The 11,109-nt window shown below is 36.3% G+C and overlaps 1 protein-coding gene and 1 long non-coding RNA gene across 6 annotated transcripts; one reads left to right on the top strand and one right to left on the bottom strand.

The window, feature by feature from the left end:
* Window positions 1-417: 417 nt before the first annotated feature.
* Window positions 418-11,109, bottom strand: LOC127086995 (DNA repair protein RAD51 homolog 2). Of its 5 annotated transcripts, none has more exons than XM_051027827.1 (14): window positions 10,884-11,109; window positions 10,565-10,678; window positions 10,307-10,438; window positions 10,083-10,186; window positions 9,880-9,943; window positions 9,700-9,755; window positions 8,704-8,784; window positions 7,657-7,716; window positions 7,484-7,575; window positions 7,295-7,414; window positions 2,651-2,812; window positions 2,065-2,093; window positions 1,901-1,966; window positions 418-967 (listed from the first exon to the last, which is right to left on the bottom strand). In XM_051027827.1, exons 1-12 carry the CDS (start codon window positions 10,965-10,967, stop codon window positions 2,068-2,070), a joined length of 1,095 nt encoding a protein of 364 aa, XP_050883784.1. In that variant the 5' UTR covers window positions 10,968-11,109; the 3' UTR covers window positions 418-967; window positions 1,901-1,966; window positions 2,065-2,067. The 5 variants fall into 5 exon arrangements, with proteins under 5 accessions (XP_050883784.1, XP_050883782.1, XP_050883785.1 ...); XM_051027825.1 differs by having other exon boundaries at window positions 10,307-10,459; window positions 10,884-11,108; XM_051027828.1 differs by having other exon boundaries at window positions 2,651-2,804; window positions 10,307-10,459; window positions 10,884-11,107.
* On the top strand, window positions 5,437-7,014 carry LOC127086998 (uncharacterized). The gene is made up of 2 exons (XR_007789744.1): window positions 5,437-5,727; window positions 5,825-7,014. It is a non-coding gene; the product is annotated as an uncharacterized LOC127086998 (long non-coding RNA).

Genomic DNA, 11,109 nt, shown 5'->3' with positions numbered 1-11,109 from the left:
TAACAGTTCGATTATTTTAACTTCATCAGTTCAGCTCAACGGTTCAGTTTAGTTCGTGGTTTTTTTTAACAGCCTAATCCCTGTTAACTGAACAAATTAATCATCTTGTACTCTCGGCACACTACCAAGAGCCCCTAGATAGATGTCTTCAAATTGTATAAGCATGAAATGAAGCTCGTAGATGTCTTTAAATGATATAAGCAAAGAGAAATCAATCATTGATTCAGGGCATTTTGACCCAAAGACAATTTTTTTATTTGATGCTTATAAATTTCAAATTGTGATAGTATAAAGTTTTTGTGAGCATATCCAGAATTCAGAAGAATCAAAATTGATACCTGAAGTTATTAAATTTTACAGATTCCTTCAAAATCATCAAACAAACCCAGCTCCAAATATGATCACAATGCTATAAGATAATAGTATTTCAGTTATTTTACTAGTTTAATACTTTCCAGAAATTCATGCAACATAGAAAAACCACTGCACCACTTCTACATGAAGTTGTAGTTACAGACAATCTTGAGTCAAGATATCTAGGCCATTTCATGCTGTTAAGACTTATATCATCAAGAATATAATATATTGTTAAAATGACTCTTCCCCACACATGTCTCAGACATGTTAGACTTATTAGCATAACCTGTGTCATATCCTGAAACCAATGTAATCAAAACTGGGGCCTTTTCGTGTTGTTAAGAACTATATCAAGGCAAATGGTAGCTTATCATCAACATTTCCAAACTATATACCGTTCAATACATCCATAGCAGAAAAAATCTACGTAGAAGTATGTTGCATGATCTTCATAATTTATAACACAACCTCCAGACAACCCACCAGTCCAACAAGATGAGACAGATGGTGATTGACAGCAGAAGCCAAATAGTGAGACAGATGTATACCTTACATATATGAGAAACATAGTTGTTAACTTGTTAGTGGTGACAAATGCAGAGCAAGTTACCTGCAACCAAGGTTGTCAAGATCAAGATCTTACATAAGATCGTAAAATATAAAATCGTAGCTAAGATCGGAAGATCCTATCCAATTATTTTTGTAAGATCGAGAAGAGATAACAAGTTCGTAAAACATAAAATCACAGCAAAAATCGTAAGATCCTACAAAATGTACAAATAATAGTATATATTTAAAGTATTTTTACATGATATATGTTAGAAGGCAAGTGTATTTGTGAGAAAATGACTCTTTTTCATATTCTTTAGACATGTATGATTGAGTTTTTATACTTTATTACTACCACATGGAAGATTTGTTAGACATTAGGGACATATTTGGTCAATTACTAAGATTATCATAAGTCATTTAGTTAAAAGTGAGATGTTTATTCTCTAAACCCTAAATCTAAAACTTTATCATTTCAAAAGACATGCGTTCATCCCCGCCGAACCGTAATTGTTGTGCCTATGCATTTTTTCATCCTTCTCACTTTTAATGGTGGTGGCCAGAAAATGACAAATCATGCCCGAAACTGGCAAAGATCGCACAAAATCAATGATTTTAGAAAGAAAAAAAATCACAATATGGCTACAACACGCAATTCTATTTAAGATCCGGATTGTTGGGGTTGAGTGAGATCGTAAAATCGTAAGATTTTAAGATCGAGATCGGGATCTTGACAACCATGCATGCAACAGTCCACAACTAATTATAAGAATCTAAATCGCCCGATCAAATCTAATCACAATTCAACTACCATATTATAATCTCGTGAAAACAATAAAGAAAATAAATATGAACATTTTTTACCATAATTTATTATCATAATTACCTATTTTATAGTTTATGACTGGATAAAAAAAATATGGAAGCTCGGGCTCAAATATAAAAGCCTATAGAACAATAATATATGTATCCCAATGAAAATAACTACACTAACCTGGTAATATCTGAAAGCAAAATAGATTGCTGAAGGGAACTAGTAGTCCCAATTTGTCTCCTTTCACTAGAAGATGAGAATAAATATATGGATAGTGTGTCATGTCATATACCATATGATTCGAAAAAGAATACTATGAACTGATAACTGGTGTGCTGCCTTACCCTTTAAAAATTAAACAAAGCATTTTGTCCTGCATGTTTTTAATTAAAAAAAATTAAATTGGTAAGTTGAGATTTGAGCTTTAATATATTTAGACAATCAAAGGAAACCCTAGAAAAGTGCAACTTAAAATTGCAAGTTTCAGTAATGTTTTGAACAGTGTGTTACAAGAGAAAGGATGTACTTAACAGTAGGTGTAAGTATTCACTTATACCATCGAATATTTTGTTAATTAAAACACATAATTAACTAGCTCAACTGTTGAATCAGTGATATTAACTTAATCATGCATGCCCATATTTTGATAATTTAGAGCATCTGTATGTATGTAATATAATAATAGATGTTTACTTATATTTTGAACATACATTAAAGTTAAATGGTTCAATAATGTAATGATTAAATTTTGAATTTATGAAATGTTGCAGACTAAATCTACTTGGAACTTTCATGTCTAAAACAGATAGAGAACAACTAGTTATGAATGTCACTCTCTACATATGCTAGGGCTTTATCTTTCCAAATAATTCTTGTACTTATTTAAAATGCATTCAGCAGACTTTACCACGGAAAAAATAAGGAACAAACCTTGGCAGTGTATATTGTTTATATCTGGCCCTTTCATCTCTATCCCATTATCATCAAGCAAAACAATCCCTGATGAAGTAATGTTAAAAGGAAAAGCCAAAGGTGGTGAAATTGGAGATTTCGCCAGCTTAATAAACCTTTGACCTGCAAGAAACTGAGCATCTGAAATTCAAATTGATAAACAATCATTTATAGCAATAATATATGGTGATTGACACATTGGAATTTGACAGAATATTAAGAATCCCAGGTTAAATGGTACTCCTGAACTAAGTTTTATACTTGTCTGTGTTAGTTAGATTAGACCCGAGTATTTTTTAGGTTGGCTTTTTACGTACTGAACCATCCCTACTCTTGATCCAAACACCTTCGATGTATTTGGCTTTTGTTGACATCAAGGAAATGTTGCTTTTTCCTCCCCAAGTTTGGTAAGATTCAATTAGAAGTTTGGAACAAAAGTTTGGGCCGGACACCTCTAGGAGTAGGCATGTCGCGGTGTCCGACACTTGTATGACACCCGTACGATACGTGTCGGAAAAGTCAAAGAAGTGTCAGAAAAGTCAGACAAGTGTCCACTAAAAAATGGTTTTTTTCTTTGTTTAGACACTTTTTGAATACCCGTACGACACTCATAACACATATGTCAAACAATTCATACAGTATTTCAAATAAAATTTTGTTTTTTTCTTTGCTTCAACACACCTTTATACATATTTTGGACAAATCTCACACAAATTTAAAATTGCTAAATCCATATTTAAGCAATGTTATCAATAAAGAATTAAATACATTAATTTTGATTAGAATATTTTCAACTTTTTTAATCATAGATATATAAATAAAGCTCAAATACTCTCTTATATATAGCGGTGTCGATGTCCTATATTTTAACATTATCGATGTCGGAGTGTCTGTGTCGTGTTCCGGTGTCCGTGTCGGAGTCCGTGCTTCATGGGTTTGGGACAAGCTAATCCAAACATACAAAAAAAATTTAGCAAGTGTTGGAAATTATTACTTATTGTTAAGAATCTGTGATTTTGCCTAACTCAGCTCTACAAAACCGGTTGAGAGAGTGAGAACTGTCCCCACTTATAAACACATGTTCAAGCCATATATTATCCGATGTGGGACTCTTAACACACACCCTCACGCTCAGAACTAGGCAACTGGAGCGTGGAAATAAATTGTGGGTGGCCCGATAGCGGAAACCATAGTAGGTGGTGACAAGACCCATTTATTTGTAACTACTACGATCGTAACCATCACACTCGGAAAACTTTGTTTTATTCAGCCCAATATATCTGGATGTAAATGATAATTCAGTACCATTATTTATTTACCATATTACAAATTAGCACTTATAGGGAGAATAATTACTCAAGAGAGAATCACCACTCTGATCTTCAGGCTAGAAGAATATTCATTTTTCTGTTCTTTGTACTCTATCAATATCTCATGTATTATTTACCAAATCACGGAAATAAATTTTGATTTGTGTGTTTCTTTCTTTATGGTATCAGTTGCACGAAGAAATCCGTAGAATTTTCGTTGTTGTCCCGCCACCAGTCGAAGGATATGTCTTGGTTGTTCCTCGTGGCAATCACAAATCTTTCCCTAACCCACAAGGTGGTGACAAGACCCATTTATTTTGTAACTACTACAGTCGTAACCATCACACTTGGAAAACTTGTTTCAAAATACACAGTAGACCAAACAATGGCAAGATTGGTAGGTTTGGTGACCGTCCTATGTTTACAACCAATGAGGTTGGCTTGTCTTCATTTATTAAGGAGCATATGGATCACCTTCTAAAACTTCTAAAATTCAATTCATCCTCTAATGTTCTTGGCACAAACAGGTAAGGATTCTTTGGCATTATATGTCCAATACCACTCCAACCCTTGGGTAATAGATTTAGAGGCATCTGAAAATATAACTAATTACTCTCATTAATTCAATTCCTATTTTCCTTCTGGGTCTAAAAAAGTTAGAATAGTTAATGGTAGTTATTCTAGTATTGCAAGCAAAGGAAGTGATCTCGTGTTAATCTGAGGTGTTCACTGCTAGATTGAATATATAGATTTGATGGTGTATTCTGGCGTGTAGTTGATGTTATGATATCTTGGTTCGGGGTCGGGGTACCTATAAACACCAAGCATGTGACTGTAGAAGGTGCCAGGAGGTATTTTAGGTTAGAAAAAGTGTGTACCTTGTCTTGATGTATTTCCTTTCTCTTATAACCAAGTTCTAGGGTTTTGGGGACCTAGAATCTTCTTGTGACAGAATAGATGTCTAAAGAGAAAAGTGTCCGAATATAATTTGTCATGTGATCTGACAGTTCACCCTTAATCATTCATCTTGATCTGGTGTTTTCCTATGACAAATCCACTCTTGACCTTGATCCAACAGTCCCGGGATCTTCTTCATTATGGGCCAACATCCTTACCGGGATGTTTAAATATGCTCGTCAGACCAGGCGGGAATAGTTGTCCCCCAAGCTTGGTCCGACAAAGCCAAGGTGTGGCTTGTGATCTAGGCCGTTCTTCCATGGCGGTCCCTCAGCCTCCGCGTTCTTAAGTTTTTTTGGTGGATATTTTCATTCATCCCAACCTATCTTATCAATCTTGATTTTTGATATTCTCTTTTTCCATTGACAGGTCCTGATGGAACTCCTTGAGACATGCCGCCTTTATTCTCCTTTAAGGTGAATAGATGATGGCATAGTGATAGGTGTAGTATGATTGTTGTTTGGGAACTATGAATTACTATTTTGATGATGTCATGTCATTACTATTTTGATGGCGCAATCCCTGATAACGTGGCACCAATTTAATGGTGGATACGCGGCCCTTATGGTCTTTTGTCTTTCGACCATTGGATCTTCATCTTCTAATCTTTGAAGAAGATGCACCTATATATACTAGAGTGAACCATTTCTTTAACTTTTCCATTTTCATTTTACTTGGGCTTTCTATTATTGTCTGCATTCTTGAAATGTTCATGTTCTTCGATGTTGGCTTCTTCCCCTTTAAGGTGTTTATGTTCTCCTCTTTCGACCTTCATCAAGTTTTCTATTGGTAAGCTTCTTCCGTGCTTCCTTATTTACCATTTGTTTTGCTTTTCGCTTTGATATTAAGTACCTTCCTAGAACTCACTTTCTCTTTGTGTGAACAGGTACTATGATGCAAGGCATTAAATATCATTCTTCTAAACTTATAATCAACAGGGAAGTATGTCGCTTATATCCCTGGGTGGTTACTTGGGGACTCCTTCAATATATTCTGATTTATTTGAATCAGAAAAATATGACACAGTAAAAGAGATTGGTGGTCCATGTGGTGCCTAGAAGGTCGAGGTTCAAACCTTCTCCCACAGAATTTGCCAAGACTTTCACCACCCGAGCTTCCCCTTGTTTGTCGTGGTATTCCTGGAGATGGGAATCTTCTTTCCCTTCACTATGTTCGAACAAAAAAAATTCTGATACCTAGTGGCGACACCTTCACAGTTACACCCCAATTGTTGGGGCCTTATTAGGGCTTTTGATAGGACCTCTGCCCTCGTGTTTTACTCCCTTGGAACATCAGCAGTCTCATACGCCTTAAATGAGCTCAATTTGTCTTTGACCATGACTATATACTTCTACAATAGTGGATCTTTGGCTTGTGCATCCCCGTTGACCTAGGCGTGATTATTTTTGCCCGATCTCCAACGCCAACATGTATCTAGTGATGAAGGCTTCGTACTCGACTAGGTTGGTGGTGGTGGAGAAGTCAAAAGCGCAGGGATACTTCTACTATGATCTCTTTGTCAATCTCAAGAACGCAGTCGGCTCTACTTCCTCTACTATTCAATGACTCATTTGTGAAGACGGTCCACTTTGTGCATGGTTCAGAGGTGGTCGGTGTCAACTTAGCAATAAAGTCTGCAAAGACTAGGGCTTTTAGGGTGTTTTTGGAGTTGAAACAGATATCAAACTCTGAAATCTCTATAGACTACTGACATCCACCCTTCCAAATTTGGTCTAAAAATGACTTGTTTCAAAGGTTGACTAGTGTTAACCACCCGGGGTCACGCTTATATAGAGAAGACGTTCAAAACGGTGCCGATTTGTCCTGCATGGGGTGCAGGAGCTGTTGGATATGATCAACAGTTGAGATGATAGAAGAGATCGTGCTCCTATGCAGTGTCCAGAAATGAAGGTTCATCTATGCGTCAGTGAGTGGAGACACTTTGTTGGATATATGAATTGGGATGGTCTTAATAAGCCCGGAACAAGTTTTAACGAAAAATGGAGACATTTGCTAAAACCCACCCGCATAAAAAATTTATTTCAATATAATGTTGGATAATTAACAGTTTTTTTATTTCTGCATTCACTGTTTCTTATGCGTTCAGACAAATTGGTTTAAACAAATGACAAGTGGGCGACTCCAACCATCCTAGAACTTGTTAATAAGTAGTACTTAATATATAGCAGGTACTATCTAGGAAGTCAGTATCACAAGTTGACCTAACGACCTCAACCCAAATTGCCACCCACTCCAACCATTTGAGTAAAGTGGCATGTACACAAACTTTCGTTATTTGTTAACAAAATAGTACATTTAAAATCAAGAGGGCACATATTGCTGCAAATTAATCAACCTGATTTGGATTCAAGTACAAGACGGATGGTCACGGCATGAGCCCAGTTAATTCCCAAAGCAGCAACAAGATGAGAGTCAAATGTAACAGGAACGTCTTCTTTTGTAGAGCGGCTTTGAGCTGCTTAACATGTCCAATGATACGTTAAACTCTAGTTAAAGCTATCCAAAAATAATGTGTTCATCATACCTTGAAAGGAATACATGAGAGATTCATCACCCATTTGAGATCTTACTTGATTTGTCAATACAATTGGAATTCGTGAAAATTCAGCAAGTGACCTAAACAAGCTCAAAATTAGAACTGCCTTTAGGAAGAAAAATGTAACTCCACTTCGCTAAAATCTCACAAGTGTTTCTTACTTGATAAAAGAGACGTGCCAACCCAATGCTTGTTGCTTAGAAGCCCCACAATCATGTTCACTGAAAAGAAAAGGTGACCAAATTATATGCATCATGAGACATTCATGAATAGGGAGTGTCCCAGCTTTTGAATTAGTTAAGACAATTACGCAGTGTAAAAAAAACTACTAACAAACTATTAGTTCAGATAATTAGCAGAGTAGGTAAAAGAGAGAGGGCAACGATTGTAATCCTTATTGTGGAGAGTCTGGATCTCTTGAATACCAAGGGTTGTAATGTTTTATTGTATCTCTTGCACTAGCCTAGTTGGAATAGATGATGGCAGAGATGCACACTGGGTTGGAAGCAGAAAGGACTGGTTTGTATCTTGATGAGCATTGGAGAAAATTGGCAATCCTTTATTCTTGAAAGGGACTACATTTCCCTTTAAGGTTGAGGGAGTAAATCATCTGACACAGGCACAGCAAAGAGATGAGCTGTTGGTTAAATTGAAAGGAAAATTTCTCAAAGCGCGAGACCAGTGGAAAGAACAGGCAAATAACCATTTGAATGCAGTGGACTTCCAAGTTGACAATTGATTATTTCTGAAGCTGCAGCTTTACATTACAAAATGAAGCCATTAGCTACCACCCAGCTTTTCAACTCTCCTTGTTGAAGAAAGCTTTAAGCCCAAATCAGCAGGCCAAACCTCTGAAAAAAATGCTATAAAATAAAACAAGAGTTGAAGGTGCAACTTGTAAAGTTGGTTGACTTAAAGAAAATTCTGCAGGTGAATTGAAGGTCTTGATCAAATGGTTTCATTCACCGAATTAGGAGAATAGTTGGGAACCTGCAGCCAGCATTGTTGGCTAGTTGTTTTGTTATGCTGTAACTGTTTTATTTAATTCATAAGTTGAGATCCTCTGCTCTCCTTCTATTTCTCATCACATTTACCATCCTAATTGGACGCTGCTCCTTTTCAAAGAATAATTATAAATTTATAACTGATTTGAAGAGAGCATCTTTAACTACATACTACACAAACATTGCCAAAAAAGTATAGCTCACCCTAAAACAAGAGCAGCCATGCTATCAATGATGAGCAACTTCACTTGTTGCTGGAGGAGTGATACTTTGATCCGGTGCAAACTGGTAATGTTAAAAGATCATGTCATACAGTTACAGTACATAAACTTAGAATAAAAAGGAAGAATAAAATAGGAGTTGTGATAGATTCTATTTCTATCTCCATAATCGGCAACATGCTACATGCAGGAAGTAATAAGTATGACACCAAAAATTAGCAGATCAGTTTAGAGTGTTGTGAATCAGAAACAGACTTCAACACTAAAAGAAACACAATTGGCATATCCAATCTAAGGTTTTTTTAAAAATGTGGCCGCAATTTAGACCACGGCGTCAAGATTTTGTAGGTCTCTGCAGCGACAATTGAGGCTACATCAGCCACATAATTTAAAACTTTGGTCAAGTTCACTTCTAAATTAGTGATCAACTTTGCTCGCAGAATTCCTGGCCACTGATAGGTGTGATGTATCATTAACCTGTTTCAACTGAGGAGGAGAACAAAACAAATATTGGAACAAAATAAAGATATTGACTAATCCTATGCAGTAAGAATTGCCTGAGACTTATAAGCTATAAGGACTAATTTGGCATATCTTTAGTCGACGGTGGGATATCAACATACGGGTCACACCCAAGGCCGGGTAGCTAGAGCATGAGTGGATCTCAATATGTCATTTCACACCTAGGAGTAGAGATTTAGAGTGTAGACAAAATATAAGTGGTCCAATAGCATATCCAAGATACGCTCTAATACCATTTTAAAATTTATACTAGGCATAACGCAATCCCAAAAGCAAGTTCAACGCCTAAGGATTGCCCAAACTTCTTGAAGACTAATTCGGTTTTATTTATAGTTGGTGTGGAACCTCAACTTTTCCATTTTATAAAGGAAAAATATGACAGTACAACCTTTGAATGAGATTTAGGATACAGGAAACTATCTCAACACACAACATCATGTCATATGAAGATTCTCACCTCTCAGCAAATTCAGAAAGTGATGTAGGACGTAAGATCAGGATTCTACCGGCCATCTGTGACATGTTAAGTAAAAACAATCACGTTGTGTTCCTACCTCCGAGATATAATCAAATTCAGATTACAGAAAATCTATACAAAAAGGACATGAGAAAAGAAAAGAAGAGTCAATCTACACACCTCCTGTGCCATTCCCTTCTTGTGAAATATTTCAGGAAAACTCTTTGTTCCAATCTCTATCAATCTAGGCAAAGAAAAAGCACATTCACTTGCAAAAGATTCTACATTTTCTTTAAAACAATCAAATCATTTGACAGTAAATAGTATCATTATTATTGAAAGCACTTCAATGCAACAATACAATGCCTGCAAGCTTCAACTACCTTTTTGAACTAAATTTAGATTCAACGTCAATATATATCACCCGGCCATCTAAGCCTCCAAAATTAGCCGGCAACGAAGCCAACAATGAGAGCTTCAAGCAAAACTGCAATATAAAATCCACCCATCTTGATAAATGGTTAATGAAAACATCCTCAAACATTACCAAAATCCACATCTAATAAAAAAAGGTCAAGTGTTAAATGTCATAAAACCAAGAATGCACCTGTGTTTTGCCAATTCCTGGTGGACCAACCAATTCTGTCAAAACACCAAACGGAATACCGCCGCATAAAGCTTCATCCAATCCTTTCAAACGAGTGGGAAGATGACCAGCCATGCTTTCGTTTCGTACTCGCTGCTCCATCAGAAGTAATGCCTATCAATTATTATCACAACATTTAATAATTCCTATTAACAAAATTGAAAAGAAAAGAAAAAACCCTAGATGAAAAAAAGAAGAACATGTGTGCGTATTACATACAGTTTGGCAAGGTGGACACACAACTTCGCTAATATGCGCCATTGCAGATGCTACTTCTGCCATCCCAACATCCAACAACTCCATCAATTCAAATTCAGTGAGAGATAATGCATCCTGCGATTTTCAAAATAAATAACAAAAAATTGAATTAATAATACAAAATTCGCGACTATAGTGAGAAGCGAAAACCGCGACTATTTAGGTCATGGAAATTACGATCTGAATGCTAATAGAAAGGGATGATTCGAATTTGAGCATGAATTACAAAAATGAAAAGCGAATAGAAAGGGAAAAGGGAATTGGCGACAGTTGGTATTACCTTGGCGGTGATGATGTTGCGAGCGGTGAAGATATTAGCGATGGATTTAGGTAAACTCATCTGGTTGATGAGCTTGTTCGCCATTTGCGTTGCGTTTCTGAACTCTGTTGTTTCCCGCCAAAACCAGACGCTTTTCTGTTGGGGCAAAAATGATGAGCTTGATTATTTGGTTTCTACTTTCTACCATGGTAGTGCGTGGAATAATGAGCTCATGCTCAACCCATTC

This window comes from Lathyrus oleraceus, chromosome 5 (genome assembly GCF_024323335.1).
Source record: "Lathyrus oleraceus cultivar Zhongwan6 chromosome 5, CAAS_Psat_ZW6_1.0, whole genome shotgun sequence".
Lineage (NCBI taxonomy): Eukaryota > Viridiplantae > Streptophyta > Magnoliopsida > Fabales > Fabaceae > Lathyrus > Lathyrus oleraceus.
Note: the sequence above shows the minus strand (reverse complement) of the source record. Positions and strands in the feature narration are given on the sequence as shown.